Raw genomic sequence first — 20,445 nt, forward strand, 5'->3', positions numbered from 1 at the left:
AAATGCTTGTTGAATGTACTGTATAAAGGTTGGCCAATAAACTGAAGTCAGTGCTTAGAAAAGCGTCGAAAATAGACAATCAAATCAAATATAACCATGGCAACAACGAAGCAGGTCTAGAAAATTAATAATCTGCCTGGCATCGAGCTGTAAATACCTTCTCTGAGCACCACTCTCTCATAAGCGGGGAACTTGGTTTGGACGGGCTGAGCAGAAAGGTCCTCTCTGCTCTTCCTCAGGTTCCTCTTGGAGCTCCGCAGCCCACGGAAGCGCCAGAAATCGGCACGATCCCCTCCTGGGGTTTTTGGTAAAGTGTACTGTACGCTCGATAGCTGCTCGGCTCTACGGAGAACACAAAAACGGCCACATTTTATACTGTTGCGAACTTGGACGGTGACATATATAAACGAACACCAATCGACGTCAGTACCTGTTTTTGTTAGGGATGATGCCCCTTTCCACCTCCTGGTGGTTCTTGCCAATGCGGATGGCCAGCCAGGATCCCAGCTTGCCGTTGTAAAGGGTATCGACCACCCTGAAGACCTCGCCCTTATTGAAGCTCAGGCCGTAGGGTGACTCCTTCTCGTACTCGAAATGGGTCCTGATGTAGAATGAGTCTCCCACGTCGGACTCAACAATGCGTCTGTACACTGGGATTCAAAAACACCGGATCAGAATCAACTAGCAGGAATCTGTTATCAAGTCTCATATTCTATATAGGTGGTTCCATAAAAAGTCACATCCATAGCTTAAATAAATAAAGACAGACTAACAACAGCAAAAAATATACAACATAACACTTTTAATTTTATTTAACTTCTTTATGATTTATTTTTAGTACTGAAATATCAGGTTAGATGGATGCATTAGTTTTTAACATTAGCAACTGTCCAATGATAAACCACTATGTATAAAATTATGTTAAAATTGTTATATATTATCTTTATAGGAAAAAAATTGCATTCAAAAAACGAAATCAATTGAAATAAATTTTGATGTTTTTATTTCAGGAATGCTTTGCATTGTTCCATATAATAATCTTCTATTTAGAAATTGTACAGCGAATAATGATATAAAAAAATCAAGACTATCATTTTTATTGATTATTAATTTTTATTGATTATTTTTGATCATTATGTATTTTATTTGTACTTTATTTATTCATTATTTTGATTTTGATTTAAAGATAAGACAAAGTATAATTTGCAACACAATTTCCATAATTCAACATTGTCTTTAAATAAATGCCTTATTCAAAAAGATAATGCACAGTAGAAAATTATTTCATTTTTCTGAATTTAATTGAATGTTATAATGTGAGGCTTTGATACTATTGGTTAATATTGTACGCTCATGTGATCTTGGTTATATCAGAGGAGCAGGTCGGATTTTGATAAACAAAGACGGCTCATTAACCTTATCACAAATTTTACCCTCACATTATCCCTCAACAAAAAAACTCAAATCTGATTGGTTGAGAGAAATGTAGCTTAAAAAAGGATGTTGTTTCAGGACCATGTCCTACTTTCCGAAATCACATTTACTCATCCTCACCATCTTTTTTTTTCTGGGCCAGGATGGTGACCTCCTCTCCTTTGGGCAGGTCTAGCAGAAACAGCACTGCCTCCTCACGGATGATGTTTGCGAAGTCCACATTGTTTACCTGAGGGAAAAGTTCAAGAACAGACAGTTTAAACAAAAATGCCTTTCCAGAGGGAGTTTAGTGAATGAGAGTAAAACAATCTGATTCACGATCCTAAACGCTACGAGACAGGCTTACGAAACATTCCCAAAAGCCAAACACATAGTGAAAGTTTTCGAGTTGCGGGTTGCAAGGAAGGTGACAAACATTGTTTCGAATAAAAAATGGCCAAAAAACAAAAAGGAAGAGAAAGAGCGAACGTTTGGCAGCGTGGAGATGGAAACGACGTCACCGGGGAAACCATCCTGAGAAAGGGCAAGCATCTTCACACGTGCTAAAGTCTAATAGCATTTATACAGCAGGGGAGGGACATTTTGGAAGCGGAAGCCACTATAAAACTAGGGCTGTCTTTAAAGTGCCTTTAAACGGAGGGTTATAAAAGCCGGGACGCCAAATCTCCCCCCAACCTCAATCCTTAAAGAGTCCCATTTGAGTTATTCACCGCAAGAGCTTAATGTCCTGCCGCTTGTCAACATCTTGGTGATAGCATTGATGGTTGAGACGCGTCTCACCCTGAGAATCTGGTCTCCCTCCTCCAGACCTTCTTTAGCAGCAGGACTGTCCTCCAGTACACCCGCCACAAATATCCCAACGTCATTCCCGCCAGCGAGCCTCAACCCGACGCTCTCGCCCTTCTTAAACTTCACCAGCTTCATGCTCGGCCTGGAATTGAACACAAAACACATCATTTAAAGAACTAACTTCTCTGTCAACCGACATGGGCAGCCTGTACGATTTGAGAAAATTGCCGTACCGTAGGATGCTGTCATCAGGGGTGACGCTGGGCACAGGTGCATCTGCCGGGCTAACGGGCAGGTCAACGTCGGGCTGACCAGGCTGGGCATACACAGGCTTGGGCTCTGAGGAGATCAAGACACAGTATTTAAATAAAGCGCTTTATACTGAAAAATATTACCGGACACAATTTGGAACTGGTTTTTGTTTGTGTTTTTAATGTGTCACAATGCCATATAGAAAAACAGGTTTCTGGTATGTAGTTATATATTATATTAGCAATAAGCTTTAACTTAAGTTGAAATTGAAATGATTTTATTTCTGCCGCTGCGCGTATGTTTATATGCAGTGACCTCTGACCTGGCAGAGGGGGGAGCTGTTTCTCTTCTCTGCTCGCGCTCTGCTCTTTCGACATCTCCTCCACCATCTTAGCAGGTATGGGCAGCGGCCCAGCCTTCGAGATCCTCTCCTCATCACGACTCCTGTGGCTGCGTGTGTGAATACAAAGACAACAAAGTAGAGCTGTAAGAATCCCAGACCGGACATCAAACTACTTGACAGATTCTACAGACTATTGTCCATTATATAAAACACCATCATTTGTATAAATACACATTCGTATAAACGCAAATAATGCCACACTTCAGGAAACCTTTGAGTGATTTGTTTCATTGAACTTATGAACAAAAAGAATTTCCCAAATGCACTTACTCAAGGGCAGGGGTCAACCGATATGCTTTTTTTATGCTTTTACTGAGAAGGCAATGTGGCAGTTATGAGGCCAAATAAACAAAAATGTAATTGCAATAAATTACTTGCTTAGTTATCGGTAAATGTTAAAGAGATACATACTTATATTACATAAAAATATTTGTGCTGTCATATCTCGATTATTCAAGATTAAGCGATTCCAAAATAATATTTATTTAAATGTTACTGTATATGTGTGTGGCGTGTATATTTATATGTATATATATAAATACAGATACACATGTATATATAACAAATATTTTCACAAATTTAAATACATTTACAATGAAATATAATTTACATTGTGTAAATATAAATATTTATTTACTCATATTTACACACATATAAATACATACACGGCATATACAAAAGAATACATGCTTGTTAATATAAACAAACACATTTATTTTAGATCAATGAATTCATTTGACATCACTCAAATTTTATAGTAATATAAAGTCATTTTATGAATGACTGTCTGTCGTAAAGTGGACAAAAGAAACAATTTATTGGCCAAGTTAAAAGATTTAGCGGTGGATCGCAATATATCGGTCAACCACTTCCAAAGGGGCATTCACACTGAGTAAATTAACTTGCATAAATATGTGTAAAGTTAAATTTTACACTATGAAAAGCGAGGCATAGGGGCAGTAGGGGTGTAACGTTATGATACAAGACACCGTGTTCATATAACCAATAGGATTAAACACAAACATAAAAAAAATCGTAAATTATTTCCGGGACATATCGTAATTCTTGGTATCGTCATATGCGTTATACCGCTACACCTCTACCGAGGACCAATCATAGTGCAGCACTGGATCTCACGTGACCCTGCCTGCCAATCACGATCAGATACATCAGTCTGTGATACATTGGCATCAACGTGAACGCCCCTTCCACCACAGACCGTTATTTCAAACTACCTTTGTCCTAAAGCAAACACACATGAATAACACACCTGCACACCAGAGCACCATTAAAGTACAGTAACCATGTGAAATGAAAGGATGAGTGCAGCTCACTTCAAGCTTTCTGATGATTAATGCATGCTCTGTTCTCAACAAGACAACCAAAAACAACAACCGCTTTTTCCACACAATCAAGTCGGAGCACACAACCCATAAAACAGTGTTTACACTGAAAGACAAATGGCAGATGAAAGAGAGAGAGAGAGTGGCTAAAGCAGCTAGGTATTCTTGAAGGTCACAGCTGTGTTTTGCGGCTCTTTGTTGGACTATATTTAGCACGGCCCATCTGATCTGGAGAAATCCAGGAGACAAAAACCGTAAGAGATTCCAGGTGCACCTCTGCGCGGTCACTGTGAATGCACTACAAAATCAGGGCTAGGGCAAAGATGGCAGGTCCGGTGGCCTTTAGCGTCACATGCGCATCCTTGGATTGCCAAATCAAGCAGCTTTAAAAGACTGCGCGGCCGTGCCGCCACATCTGGTCCTGTTTTAATCAAGACGATGACGAATATCCTTCCCAGCAATTATAGTGTGGCCTAATAAAAAATGCTGGGCTGATGACATTGAGGATAGATGTGTGGCGTACCGCACTACTCTACACAATATTAAAACTTGGAGGTCTGCACAAGCATCTTTACAAATCTTATGATTCATAAAATGAACAGAGAGGGATGACGAATTGTACTTTCTTAGAAAAAACGATTGCTTTACGGGGCTGGGTTGTGTTGGTCTTCAGAATGTTGGTGCAATGAAACTGGGAATATGCCGGAGCCAATGGCAAGTGTCCAAACGGCATGCGACTAGTTTTCACAGAAAAGCTTGGCAGGACATCTGACAACACACATATACAGTCTTTCATCTTTATAAAGAGAATGACAAGCGAAAGTCAACCATGAGAGGGCAAGAGGAAATAAAACAAATGTTTCAAATCCCCCACAACGGAGTGACGCCCTCTTATGTTCTCCAGAGACCAAAGTTCCAAAAAACGGCCAATTCTCAATTCCCCAGTCGAGATTTGGGAAAAGTGTGAAAAAGTGCTACGTTTTGCCTGGAAAAGGGTAAGCCCACAGCTGAGACCAGTTGTGACAGGGTTTGGTGGTTACTGAGGATGAATGAAGGCACATACTGTATATGATGCAAATGCATGCTGTGATTGTACCGTACAAACCAACGCATTTTCTGCACCCTGTTTGGTTTGTTGAACTGCATTCTCTTAGCTAGAGCCGAGTGATGTCGGGATAATGAAGTTATATCATGAAGAACACAAAGATCACTTAAAGAACAAAGTCATTAACATAAAAAGACAAACATATTCCAGCACACTGCTTACGGTCACACTATGCACAAATTTCGATTCACAACACTTGCGAACACGTTGCATGCTTTAGTGCAAAGCTCACAAAAGCGTTAGTTCGGTTAGCTTTGAGTTTGACGCTCAGGACACGCCGTTAACATGACCCAAACACTTACACTGGCCGGTTTCTCTGAGACGTCGGCCCTGCGGCCCTGATTCAAAACAAGAATCAGAAGTCAATGTAAGCCTGGTGAACCCTTCAACCGTTCAAAGCTGACAATCTGTAATAAAAGTGTCAACTGTGTGGTGTGATATACTGCAATATTTTACTCACTGTAAGAGATTTTGAAAATATTGAAATATCACAACTGTGGAAAGGTTTGCAATAACAGATCATTTTAGTACTTTAGTACTGATTTTAATAAAAAAACGTTATGTATAGTCAAAGTTTTAGATGGATGTAGATAACAGAGAGATTGGTGGGACAGAGAGAGTGATGCTTGCTTTTTCCAGATTTTTTTTTTAAACATGTACAATACCAGACAAGAGTTTCTTATGACTACTTAATCTTTTAATCTTAATGTTTAATTGAAGTGTATACTTCAATGTTTGAAATTACTTTTGTAGACAAAAATGTATTTGTGCCAACAAGTTAATTTCGCTCATTAGAACATTTTATAAAAAATATAAAAAATATATATAAATAATGAATACAAGCAGCCAAAAGAGTCCAGCATAGGTGGTTAATCCTTTATACATATCATATTTTCTTCAATATCGTGCAGCCCTATTTGCTTGTTTCTCTATTGTCATTTTATAATACATGTCAATGTTTTGCTGAATTTTAGAATTGTGTATTTAATGAATATTGCAATAGTCAAAAGCATACATTTTATTTCCGTATACCCCTAATAATGAGCAACCACCTGGGTACATCTAGTGCCACCCCAAATGTCAAAACCCTCAGATAAACAAAGCAATGTTATAAAAAATCTAATTATGAGCGTACACTTAAATGAGATAAGACAACACAGCATGTTGAGAAGGTAGGGGAAGGTTGTGGGTTCGTTACAAGGGAACACTTACCTAAAGTGTAAAGTCACTTTAAATAAAAGGGTTTTGATGCACGACGGAGAGGCCAAGAACCACACCAATGCATTAAAATCCTTTAATGCACGGCTAGTTGTGGATTATCCGGTTTATACCATCGTCATTTGCCAAGTTAAAGCTTTTGTAAAACTGATGTTTACAGTGTAATTTATGATCAGACATGTGAAAATGACAGTTATTTTTGTCACTGTTAATTTCAAAGTGACTGGAAATACCTGTGCATTAAATGGTTTTAATGCACAACTTCCAGCCAATCAGTATCGAGTTTTTAAACAACTAGGGTATAAATAAATGTAGGAAATGGCACAATTTCACCCCCTGGACATTTGAAGGGAAATGAAATTACACTCCTCTTAACCCTACCGCTGACAAAACTCGCTTTATCTATCTAGGCCATTTCCAATTTGCAAATTCTGCAGTCTGGTCTGAGAGAGACGGCTCTGAGGGGGCAGACAGATGGCTGTGCTTGTAATAAATCTAACTCCATCCCATAAAAAAACAAACATTCAAATACACCTGAATCTACTGAACTGGAATTTGTGAATGATAATCGACATAAAATAATAAAGGAACACAAATATACACAAAGACAACAGGAACTCGTTGTGGGAATCTTAAGGCACTTCATGATTCCATTTAGAGTAAACAAAGCATATCGGACCTGCCGTTGCTGATCTGAGGAGGCGAGTGTCTGGAGTGGTCTGACGGCTCTGAGCGGCGGTCCGGAGAACGAGAACGACTGCTCCTCTTCCGGTCATGAGATCGGTTGGAATGATCGGAGGCCACGGAGTGGATGTCTGAAATATCTAACAAACAAACAATAACTTCACATCTCTTCATGTTAATCACACCTCTACAGATCACTCACGCAACATATTTAAGAGGTTCGAATCCAAGATCTGTGTGCTGTACAGAGACTCTCTCACCATCTCGATCAGAAGCGTTCGCTGAGGGAATACTGTCATCTAGATCTGGGATATGGAGCAGCGTGGCTCTCTCGTCCCTCTGGACCACCATCTTCAGCTTGCCCTTTGACCTCTCGATCAGCTTCTTGGCATCGATCAGGGACAGGTTCTCCGTCACTGTGCCATTAATCTAAATGAACAGTTCAACAGCACACAACTTAAAGAACAGTTAACCAAAAAAATAAAACTTATACACTATTCTCTTAAAACACTACACTTTTTCTCCCATTAATCTTCATTTATCTTACCTTGAGCACCACATCACCCTCCTGTATGTTTCCGTCTCGGGCCGCCAGGCTCTCGGGGGAAATGTCCTTTACGAAGATGTGGCTGGCCAGGCGAAGCCCGTATTCTGCTTACAGTGTAAAAAGCAGCAACACAGACACACACCCAATGTTAGCATAAGTTAGCCCTGAACGCTTTTTCTGATGGGAACTTTGAATTTAAAAGCAGATTAAAACAAAGCAACACATCAAACCAATCGGCATTCATCTTACAAAAAGACAATACAGTCACAAACTTAACACCTAAATAAAAAACGCAAAGGTATTCCAATAAATGGAATATCAATAACAGCATTTGTCCCCAATGCCCCCCCCATACAAAACATATTGCATTCATTTAAAACTCCACGTAACTGGATGAAACAGTTTGGCAAGGGTCGACACGGTCATCTTCACCTTCATTTTTGCGGGATTTGATAAGGGTGACCTTGGCTGGGCGTGGAGGGAGGTTGGAGGACACAGAGTGGCGGTCCGAGCGTGGGGACAGACTCCTCTCTCTGGAGCCGCTGCGCTCTCTGTCTCGGTCCCTCCTCCCGCTCAGCCGGTCACCCCTGCTGCTCCTCCGGCCCGTGGCTCCGCCCCCGCTGTAGGCACTCTGCCCACTCTGTGCGCTTCGGGCTTCGTAGATCTCATCCTCGTAGCTGTCATCGTCCTCGTCGTGCTCCGACATGGTCTCGCGCTCGCCCGGCCGGCCCATGGGCACTTGAACCTTCCGCTTTCTCCTGATGGTCTGAAGGTAGAACAGAGATGTTTTGTCACAAAACATGCATGACATCATATATCTACTATATAATCCCCTCTAAAATTCTAGTTTTTAATTGAAATTGTACATTTTGCGCTATCTTTTCTTATTTAGAGTCAAGATAGACTTTTTAGATGCGTCTGCGTTCTTCTAGAACTGCTAAATAATTAAAGTATGCAAATAAAAACCGTAGGTACAAATTATTTTAATGCAAAGAAATAATTGTACAGTTATATCACTGGCAGTCTAACAAATACAAATATTTTACAATAAAGCAGTACAAAAGTTGTACAATTTCACAATTATATTATTTTCGTCGTCTAACAAATAAACTGATTTTTGTTTGACTCAAGTTTGATGTTTTATGTCATTTTGGAATGACACTCCACAGATGTTTTTACATAAAAAGTGCTTAAAAAATAAAACACATACATTGTCTGCAATCTGTTCAATGTATAAAATGCATAAAATTTTTCTAATACTTAAATTTTCAATACTATTTTACAATGTATGTAGTGGACCTTTATGCACGTTTTTACACATTCATATGCAAATTTCACACTACATCCTTTTTTCCACATCACTGTTTACCTAATTATGATTGAGGTCTCTGCATCCTAATCGGAGGAAAAGCGAATTGAGTAAACTAAAGGCATACATACGATTTTTGCATTCTTCCCACTTTTCCGGAGCTGCTGCACTGCATACGCGTGATCCACGTTGTCCATAGAGACGGAGTTGACCGTCACCACTCTGTCATTCTCTCTGCCAAAAACATAACACCGTAAGCAAAAGTGCCACTCCAACTGATCTCAACGCAACACTGAGCAAAGCTTGATCAGCAGTGTTGTCGGCTCATGTGTTACGGGTTTGAGACGCTTATAATGGTGAAGAGTGGGGTTCGGCAAGACTCTCAATCTAACAACAATTACATCATTCATTAGGACTATATTTTTGTAGGACGTTTCTGAAACCATTAAAAGTATTAATATAACCAACACAGATTATAGGTTAGCCATACAGCACCACAAATGGTCAAAACTACTGTTACCTTTAAAGGGGTCATATGACGCGAATATGTTATTATTGTGACTTTGGTGTGTTTTAAGTTGCTCATGCATGTTTTAGACATGTAAATTGCAAAAATTAATTGTGGGAACGAAAGTTGCATTCTATCTAAAAGCGAATGCTCACCCAGACCTGCCTGAAATGCCTTGTGTAACCACAGCCCCCACAAATCTATGTCAGTTCGTGGTATGATTTGACTAAGACCGCCAAAATGTATACGCAAGTAAGGTGTAAGCTGTCAAGAAAATCACTTTGGAAGCGAAACATTTCCGTCACACGCTTGCATTATTCAACCAATCACTACGCACTGGTTAACTGGCCAATCATAGCACACCTTGCTTACAGAGCGAGAGTTCTTCAGAGAGGCGGGGCCAAGAGGAGATACAAACATGAACGGTATGTGGAAAATCCAGCGTTTTTTAACCTTAAACCATGTAGACACATTGCATTACATCTAAAACTAACGATAACAAACGATCGGACGGACCTTTTCCAGGGCGGTGCAGTTATAGCTGCCCATTGCTCCGGGTGTACGTGTATTCACGACTTGCTGTGGGTGTGTTCACTTCTCTCTGGATGGGTTAAAAGCACATTTTGGGTATGGGTCACCATACCTGAAACATAGGTCCCTTTCACTTTTTCCACTTTTTTATATTCGTTTTAGCCATGTCATATGACCCCTTTAAACAAACTAAAAATAAAACCTTCACATAAAAATGTATTGATTATACATTAGTTTGAATAAATTTGATTATGCTATGATAACATGATCTTCCACCACAGCCCATAAAATGAACATTTTAAGTTCAATAAATATTCATAGGTGACATTTCAAACACTTTACTGTAAATACCCCCACATGTGAAAGGTGCAATATACTGCATGCTATTTTCGCTAATAGAAGGCGTAAACATGGTGTCGCTTGATGATACTGTGAAGCGTGGACCTTTTTCACATTCCTCGGGGTGCACACATTGTTGGAAACATGTGGGATAACGCGAGTACAAGTGGTTTGGATATTTGAATGGAAAAATCTTACGTATTGTGCCTTTAAATCACAGTATATCAAACTGAAAACTGCAGGTGAATGAGGAATGGAATGTGAATTTAAAAATGTATTTTTTTATTAAATTCCACATGACACACAACCCTGTTAAAAATGAGACTCACTGCAGTAAGCCCTCAGCTGGGCCTCCTTTCAGAACATCTGATATGACGATAGACGTCTCTCCGCTCTGAAAGTGTGGGTTATCCCTACCACCTGAGATAGCGATCCCGAAGCCGAACCCTGGCGCCTGTGGGACACACAGCTACATGTTTACAGCCTGCTGGTGGCGGGGGGTATTCAAATCAGAGAAGGGACAGAACTGGATGAAGGGAATGAAGAGATAAGAGGGATGGAATGTGAAGATAAACAAGGGGGTGTGATGGTCACAGAGATACAGAGAAGGACAGTGAGATAAAAAGAAATCATCACAGATAGAAAGAAAAGAGAGACAATAGGGCATCTGTCATGAAGAGCAACACAGGGTAAGCTGGACCTGAATTTTGAGGATCCACGCATATAAAAACACAGAAAAAATCTAAACAGAATGATTTCTCACCCTGTGTAGAGTTACAGTGTGCTGTTCCCATATTACTGTCTCGTCCATTGCTCCGCTCTGCATTGAGAAAAAGAAAGAAATTAGGTGAGAAACATACCAATCGCTTCATTAATGTAAATAACTTGAATAGAATTGAGAAGTATTCATTCAAATCCAACACACATACCCATTCACACATTTAAAAATATCTCCAATGCTTTCTGGCCGCTTAACAGCCCAAAATATGATTTTATAACCCTCCATAGAGAACTAATGAGCTTCCTACGTATTGTTATGTAACAGAATGTGTAAATTCTGTAACATGTTGAAAAAAGGATGCGACGGTAAGTCCCACGCCGGGCTGATCTCTGTTTGCCACACAATCGTCTGAACCTTTGATGATGTTCCAGCAGGCAGAAGAAAGGACAGGGAGATGTACCATGCTGACATACAGCAAAGCCACCTGAGGTTCTCGAGCGCTTTATTAATTTATTTCTCTATCGCTTCTGCAATGCAGTCTGCTCAGAAAGAATCTAGACACAGCGACAATGAAGAGTACTGTTTATCTCAACAATTCTTGCGATAAACCAATTCTAAATTTGACAACAAGCATTAACGCTAACAGCACCCGCCGATACAGATACAGATTCTAAAGATCAAATTAATATTTTGTTATTAATTCATATAATTATGGTGTTAAATAAATTGGTTCAATGGTCCGATACCGATTATTGGCCGATATATCGGTGCATAACTACTAAATAGGGACGGTTTGATTTCTTGTTGTTCCGAAACGGAATCGTTTAAACTGTAAAAAAAATGAAAGAAAGCAAATTATAACCGTGTGATCACTCTATCATGTCCAGGGCAAGAACTCAAGTGAGGAATCTCATGAAGAATGAGGAAAGTCATCTGTGTCAGGACCAGAGGCTGCACCTGGCAGGATATCCATGACTTCTGCATACTCGCACGCTTCTATTTATAACTATTTTTCTTTTTCTCACACGTCTTTTACAAGATTCTCTGTTTCACAAAAGGGGAAAGCTGCCATTCTCATCTACACGACACAATCACCAACCATCCTTCAACGGCACATATAACGCCTGAAGACATAATGGAATTTGATCTATAGAAGCACTGACTGTAGCAAGTCACAACACAAGAATTATCCTATGAAACATTGCTCATAAAATATTAGGACAAATTATTTAATTTAAACAAAACAAAAAATATTAAGGGCTACGGTTTTAAAGCCATATTGACCGTTCTGAGCGCAGATGTATAACAGACATAGTTGTTCTTTAGATGTGCAATTCCAGTGCTATGGATGTGACATTTTCAGTCAAAACTTGCAAAATATATTTTTCTGAAAATGTATATATTATCAATTTATCGAAATCATTGGTTTAATGGAGTCTAGACATCAGAAAATATTTATTTAACTATGGACGTGACAAAACAAAAGTTATACTGGATTTATAGGATTTCTGTGAATTAAAATGTAAAAACCAGAAGCCAAAATACTCAACAAATGGAGAAAGGATGACCCTTGATAGAACATCAAATAGTTATATTAATTTAATGTTTATGTGCCCATTTATGAGGAATCATCATTAATATGAACTGTTATGCTAATGAAAATTGGGTACTTCACATGGGTATTTAAACCAGCAAATACTGACATCCGTGTGGTGAAAAAGATTGGTAAAAACGTATTTGATTTTTTCGTCATTAACATTTGCATGGAACTTCCCAGATATATCTTTAAAATGGTCAGACACATTAAACACTTATTCCAATGATTCTGAATAAAACTGAAAAATAAGTAAAATAAATACAAAAGCAATATTCTGTTCTTGAAAAATTTCTTTTGTAAATATTTGTAACATTTGCAGCAAAATCTTTATCTTCTCAGAATATCACACGCCGGTTGACGATGCTACACAGAAACCACATGACTGCTAACAACAGAGGTGTCATAACTAAGAGCTCTGGACACTTTTACAGATAGCGTTTCCTTTACAAATGGAAAGCGTGATGACGGGTTGATTGGTCTTCTATGTGAATCATGACCGATCACCTCATGACCTCACAGCAAGAGAGACAAGATGAATGACACTTCGTCCCATACCTTCAACCGCTCTGGAGATCAAGTCTCAGCTCGTCCCTTTTACGCCTTTGACCTCACAGATGATAACTCAACGCGTCCCGTTTCCTCCACTTCACAGCTGGCAGCTCCCTTTACACCGACCCTGTCTTAAACTGCACACTACATCTTGTTAGCACATGGCTAGTTAAATGCGATATAGGCCTGCTCTGATCTGACAGATAGAGTTATGATTATCGCTCTCTTGCCAAGGCCAAGATATGTCGTAACTCTGCTCTGATCTCTTTAATCTCAACCACAATTTATAAAGGACAGTGAATTCTGAAGATTCAGCAGTTTTGGTTCAGCTCGCTGGCTAATCTGACCAAATGAAGTCTTTGGCCGATAGAGACTCATTAGTCCGAACATTTATGTCTTTTTGCTGTGTCCACGGAGGCGTTTATTCCTTGTCCATTTCAAATTTTATTGGGAGATGGTAAATGGGACGGCGGTCCCTCTTGAAAATGAGTGTGATCGTCATCCATTACGCTCGAGGAAATCCTCCCCTAATTTCAGGACACCGACCAAATGAGCTCATTCTGAAACTGATCATTATAATGTAATGAAAGGTGACTGATGGATTATGAACTAAAGGAAAATCCTGATGAGTGGCGCAGAGAATGAAAGAGGACAAGGGTAAGGAGAAAAAGAGGGCAGTGCATTGTGGGAAATGTGCTGAGCTAGGGGACAATTACTGCAAGCTCAACCCTTCACCTGCATGGCAATGAGGAGCTGATGGTATCGATTGGACGCTATTAACATATCCTGCATCTTCAGAGGCTTGTTAAACCGCCTGCGAATCGCAGCGGTCTGGCACATTTGTGCCGGACTTTCCACCACATACCATATCTAGAAGTGTAAATGATCAAGCATAGGCAACATAAAAAGTTAAAAACACATCCTTCTGTCATTTCAAACTTTCAGAACACAAAAGAAGATATTTTGATGAATGTCGGTAACCAAACAACATTGGACCCCATTGACTTCCATTGTATGGACACAAACTATAAAGGCATTTCTCAAAATATCTTCATTTGTTTTATACAGAAGAAAGAGTCATAAACAGGTTTTAAACAACCTGAGGTTGAATAAATGATGACTGAATTTAGATTTGGATAACCTATCCCTTACAACCTAATGAACAGACTGAACTATCATCCTTCACAGCCTCACTGTCATTTACGTCATACCCAATTTCCAGCAAACCCCATTGGTCAGCTTAGTTTGCACAAATAGAAGTCAACAGTAAAGCAAACTGTAGTTAATATCAGACGTGGAGACTTTTGCTGTATAAGCCGGCACTGCAGCAAATCACTGTAGCCGACGGAGAGATGAGAAAAACATTAAAGCAAAAACAGTATCCAGGCTAATCCCTTAGTATGATCCAAGGATTCCCATTCATAGACAATTAATTCAGAATAATGCAAGCTCTCTCAGATGTAGTCAGCCGCTCTCAGTTTCTGTCAAGAGCTAGAAAACACCTCACATCAGGTGCAAGGAAGTGGATTAGAAATGGCATCTGCTGAATGAATGTTAGAAAGAGTCACATACAAATTCTGTGTATCCAAATCTGAAATCCTTGTGTTTGCGACTAATGCCACTTTCGTTGAATGTGAACATGTAACATTTTGTTGGATTTTTTGTTTGGGGCATTAGAGAGCAAGTCTTCAGAACAACAGACGTATGCCTGAAGTATGCTTCATTTTTTTATGTGTATGCGAGCATCGCAAAATATTGCAATACCTCTCCTGGCTTACAGGAATCCGTAAGGAGCATTCATGCAGGTTCTACAATGGAGGAGAGGGACTATATATCAACACTGTTTGTCTATAGTATTATGTGGGACTAAAATGTGAATGAGGCCATCGGGCTATGAGGATTGAACCATAGAAGAAACCATACTTCAGCCTTAAATCGCAAAAATCTAGAAGAAGAAGCTAAAAGTAACAGAGACAGAATGATCCTTAAAAGTGTTGGCAAAAATGCAACAGGAAGTCCTTGAAAGCCGAATTCACTGTTTAATTGTCTTTTTCTAAATGCATTTTACTATTAAAAACATAGTTTCGGCTTCATCATCCCGTTGTTAACCACAATCTCATGCATCCCTACCTCATTTTCTAGTGTTGGGGACAATTCAGCTAAATTCTGAGTCGGAGGGAATGGAAAAAACCTACAAAGTAGGGCTGCAGGACTTATTTACAATTCCCATTCAAAAATCGCAATTGGTGATTGAAAAATGGCAAAGACTGCGATTATATTTATGCACAGCTTGTTCATGAAGCATGGCTCTGTGATCATCGGGAGATGCTGCTCCATCTGAAAGGTGTTTGAGTGCATTTAAAAAAGCAACACCCGTCAAACATAATCATTATAAATATACTTTATTTTCATGAAAATACCCGAGGCTTGAAATACAGTGATAGAAAGATGCCAGATGCAGTTAGGAATACGGCATTTCCTGGTTGAAAGTGTGGTTCTTCTTCTGTGGAGCATGGGATTTCCTGTGAACCATACTTCACTGACAAACTGCGCATAAAAAAAACTAAATTGCAGCCAATCCCCAAATCGTGTGTGGTTTCTTTTCAATAAATCGTGCACCCCACTACACAAGAATTACAAAGCATCAAGAGGGGCACAAACAGTTTAATAATAAATAAGAAGTACACGGAAACATATGTATAAATACATATCAAGTAAGCCTTCCGAGGTAAAATACAGAAAACAAGGATGCTTAAATATTCATAAACGCCAGCGAGCAAAACGCAGGATGCCTGAAGCCAGGCTGGAGAAAGTTTTCACTTTGGAGAGCGGAGGGAGAGCTGGGAGGATTTATGTACATCTTAAGGCTGATCGCCACTGTAAAAGCGCTGATGCTACATCCTGCACCATTTCATCACAATTTATGGGAGGTTTTCATCGGCCATCCGAAAAGCTAACAAAGGGGCCACACGATTCCTGTTGACACTAAATCTTAGTACACAATTTATTTAGAAGTTTCACCTAAAGACTGCTTCAAACTACAGGATTCTCGGTCAGATTTTACTCAGATTTTCCCTTCTTATCCATGGGCTCGATCGGATCGAATGTTCGGTCTGAATTATCACGTAATGTGAGCCATTCACAGATCAAATCTTACACTTCCCGATCAGAAAAATCGGGACAACCGCGATCATATCATCGATTTTCGATTGGGATGATGACGTCGGTACATTCACAACAGCCAATTTGAGTCAAGACTGCAAGATGAGGGAGGTGACTGACAGAACTTTAAAATGTCAACCGTGACAGCGGGTGCAGTAAGATGGATAGTGGAGATGTAGGAACATCTTGCTAAAATGTAAACAGAACAAATACCTCTATAATGTGTCCTTCTCCATTGTGTTCTGTTTTTTAACATAGACATTAACATGAGCTGCTGCATCTTCTTGTTGCAGCAACTACGTTAAGGTGCATTATCGCACCTTACTCTTTTAGAGAGTGAACCAGAAATATCTCCCATAAATATATATATATATCAGTAAGGGGATTTCTAAGTGGGCTATTGACACAAAATTTCCACCAGATGTAGCCATCAAGCCAAATATTGAATTCATACAAAGAAATCAGAACATTTAAGTATACAAGTTCAGTCATAATAAATAAAGTGAAGTGACACAGAGAATAAGTATTGAACACATGAAGGTAACAAGGTGCAAAATGGTATAGAAAGCCAGGAGAAAGCTAATTGATGGCCTATAAAGGCTTCTCATTACCTTGGAGGCACACAGGAAAGACTTCATGATAGGTAAAAGCAAAGAACTCTCTGTTGATCTTCTTAATCTTATCGTTGAAAAGCATTTTGATGGGAATGGTTATAGGCGCATTTCAAAAATGCTGAATGTTCCTGTGAGCACTGTGGGAGCCATTATCCGGAAATGGAAAGAGCATCAGTTCACCATAAACCGGCCACGATCAGGTGCTCCACGTAAGATCCCTGTCCTCGGAGTCCAAAGAATAATCAGGAGAGTTCTCCAAGAGCCGAGAACCACTCGGGCAGAACTTCAGGAAGACCTTGCATCAGCAGGTACTGTTGTTCCAAAGAAAACTATAAGCAATGCACTGAACCGCCATGGCATCCATGCACGCTCACCACGCAAGACTCCAAACAAGACGCTGATCAAAAAGCATGTTGAGGCTCGGTTCAAGTTTGCGAAAGAGCATTTGGAGAAGCCTGTGGATTATTGGGAGACTATAGTATGGTCAGATGAAAGCAAAATTGAATTTTTTGGCAGTCATTCTACACACCATGTTTGGAGAAGAAATGGCACTGCCCACCACCCCAAGAACACCATACCAACAGTTAAGTTTGGGGGTGGAAGCATCATGGTTTGGGGGTGCTTTTCAGCAAGGGGTACTGGCAGACTTCATATTATTGAAGGCAGGATGAATGGAGAAATGTACCAGGACATTCTGGATAAACATCTGGTGCCATCTACCAGAAAGCTGAAAATGAAAAGAGGCTGGACATTTCAGCAAGACAATGATCCCAAACACAAGGACAAGGACACAATGAAGTGGTTTCAAAGAAAGAAAATCAAGCTGCTTGAATGGCCCATTCAATCACCTGACCTAAATCCCATAGAAAATCTATGGAGAGAACTGAAGATCAAAGTTCAGAAAAGAGGCCCAAGGAACCTTCAAGATTTAAAGACCATTTGTGTGGAAGAATGGGCCAGAATCACTCCTGAGCAATGCAGACGACTGATCTCTCCATACAAGAGGCGTCTAGAAGCTGTAATCACCAACAAAGGCTTTTCTACAAGGTATTAAATAAAGTGTGTTCAATACTTATTCCCTGTGTCATTTCACTTTATTTATCATGACTGAACTTGTATACTTAAATGTTCTGATTTCAAAATTTGGCTTGATGGCTACATCTGGTGGAAATTTTGTGTCAATAAGCCACTTAGAAATCCCCTTACTGATAAAAATGCTGATATGTCAAATACTTATTTTCCCTGCTGTATATATATATGGCTTTCCTGTAGCTCAGTGGTAAGAGCATTGCGTTAACAACGCAAGGTTGTGGGTTTGATACCAGGGGATTGCATTTACCTAGGTATAAATGTATAGGATATTGCAATGTAAGTCGCTTTGGATAAAAGCGTCTGCTAAATGCATAAATGTAAATGTATATACTTTCTCTTAATCAACGCTGCCCTTTTCAAATAATAAAACCAACTATCTGTTCCAACTGTAATTATATTCTTTAGGATTATTTCTTGCGATGCAAACTTTTTAAGTTCCCTCTTCAAAATTTCCCAGTCTTCAAAATCCTTATGAACATGAACATCATAGACGCGGCATTGGTTGCTTCGCTCTATTGCTGTATATGTACTACGTGTGTCTATTATGTGGCAGAATGACAACATGAATGGGTACTACTGTACCTCACTTTACACACCTGAACCTTACCTTTTTTCTTTCATATATACTTTTTTAGTTCAAAGAAACAAAACAAACGCAATAACAACACAGTTTGTATGCTTAAGCACTAATGCATGACAACTAAAGCATGCCTTGGCTGGCAAAGACAGACCGGTTAATCCAAACGAAGGGAAAACCTTGTTTTCTGATGAGGCAGCATTTTGAGGTTGTGTTTGTACATATAAAGATTTGTAGCGCAGTAGCTACTCCCGCTAATTGGTCTTGAGAGCAGAAACGATGGAGGGAAACACAAAGCGACAGAGTCAGAAAGAAAAGGTTCTCTTTCATTTTCCATTTTCTAATTGAATGGTTTGTTTTACACCAAATGAACTCAATCTTCATCTTGTGACATAAAGGCATTTAGAGTGAAAAGCAGATTAGAATGTAACAAAGACTCGGGGGATGTTACCTTGTACATTAACTATATGTGTAATAAAGCCAAAAAATAAGTCAAGAAAAAGTCAAAAAAGCCCACAAAATCTCCAAGATATTCTAGACATTCCTTATATAAGTCTTTGCTCCATTCAATGCAAATCAACGAGATTTTTACATGCATTCAATCGTCCAACAAACTGAAAACTATATTCTTTTCAACACCTCTCAACACCACTTACCAAACAATTTGTACATATTCAAAAATATTATTAATCGATCACCATTAAAATGATCGACCAATTAATCGATTAAACATTAATATCACAATACTCATATAGAGAGCTCAACAGCATCAAATCCACATGATAGAAACATTTGCAACATTAGATGATGTTACTTATCGTTAAAAGGTTCAGGGTCACTTGACTGAATTTTTTTCATGAGGATGAAAACCTTTTGATCTAAAATCGTATGTCTGATCGGTTACAATTTGCTTGGAAACATATCTGACTTAAGGTTCAAATTAGAGGTTGTTTTAGAGGCCTTGATTATGTTTTATGGGGGTTTAACAATGAATTTTCATGTTTCTAATTAAAAAAAAAAACTTTATATTTCACATATTTCAAGTCTATTGTTAATCGCTGTCCCACTTCTAACAAAACAACTGGATTTCTTCTGGTCCATATAAAGTCCCTCCTTCCGATATGCTCTGATTGGTAAAGCTGACCAGGTCTTTCTTCAAACGTCAATCTTTGTTAGAGATCGCAACATTTTTTGACTACGGCGAGGGGAATGACGCCGGACCGAAAAGCATCAGACTGGTTATATTAAATTACAATAATAAATGAAGCTTTACTTTTGCCTTTTTATATTGAACCCGAGTTGGATAATAAAACAAGCAGATTGACCGGGAGACAATTGCAAGCAGGACTTCAATGAACGTTTCATAGAAGTGTTTAAGAGGTCCAGCCGTTCTCTGTATTCCTTGAAAAGCGAATTCAGTTTAAGACAATATCTCGCTTGGCACTGAACTTTGAGCTTTATCATTTTGCAGGTATTATTTTTGCTCTAACAGCAACATTACACAATAACTAAAGGTTGAAAAATGGGATCACGGGGAATGTGCTCTTAAATTGTTTTGCTGCATGTTCACCATCTGTTCGTAGGTTTACTGAATGCATTTGAATAAAAAGATTAATAGATTAAAAGGTAATGATTGATTTATCGTTTAACGATTAATTGTTAACATACCTA

At 39.1% G+C, this 20,445-nt stretch overlaps 1 protein-coding gene across 1 annotated transcript in view; it reads right to left on the reverse strand.

Annotated features, from left to right (window-relative positions):
• The window catches only part of tjp1b (tight junction protein 1b), a 77,280-nt gene that overhangs the window by 12,238 nt on the left and 44,597 nt on the right, over positions 1-20,445 (reverse strand). Inside the window, 14 exon segments of the mRNA XM_056739238.1 lie at positions 158-342; positions 431-650; positions 1,555-1,663; positions 2,215-2,365; positions 2,457-2,562; positions 2,798-2,925; positions 5,629-5,664; positions 7,224-7,368; positions 7,489-7,657; positions 7,776-7,882; positions 8,208-8,541; positions 9,216-9,318; positions 10,792-10,916; positions 11,226-11,282. Of these exon segments, the coding sequence (XP_056595216.1) occupies positions 158-342; positions 431-650; positions 1,555-1,663; positions 2,215-2,365; positions 2,457-2,562; positions 2,798-2,925; positions 5,629-5,664; positions 7,224-7,368; positions 7,489-7,657; positions 7,776-7,882; positions 8,208-8,541; positions 9,216-9,318; positions 10,792-10,916; positions 11,226-11,282 (1,975 nt within the window).

Source organism: Triplophysa dalaica, chromosome 24 (assembly GCF_015846415.1).
Source record: "Triplophysa dalaica isolate WHDGS20190420 chromosome 24, ASM1584641v1, whole genome shotgun sequence".
In the NCBI taxonomy this organism is placed as follows: Eukaryota; Metazoa; Chordata; class Actinopteri; order Cypriniformes; family Nemacheilidae; genus Triplophysa; species Triplophysa dalaica.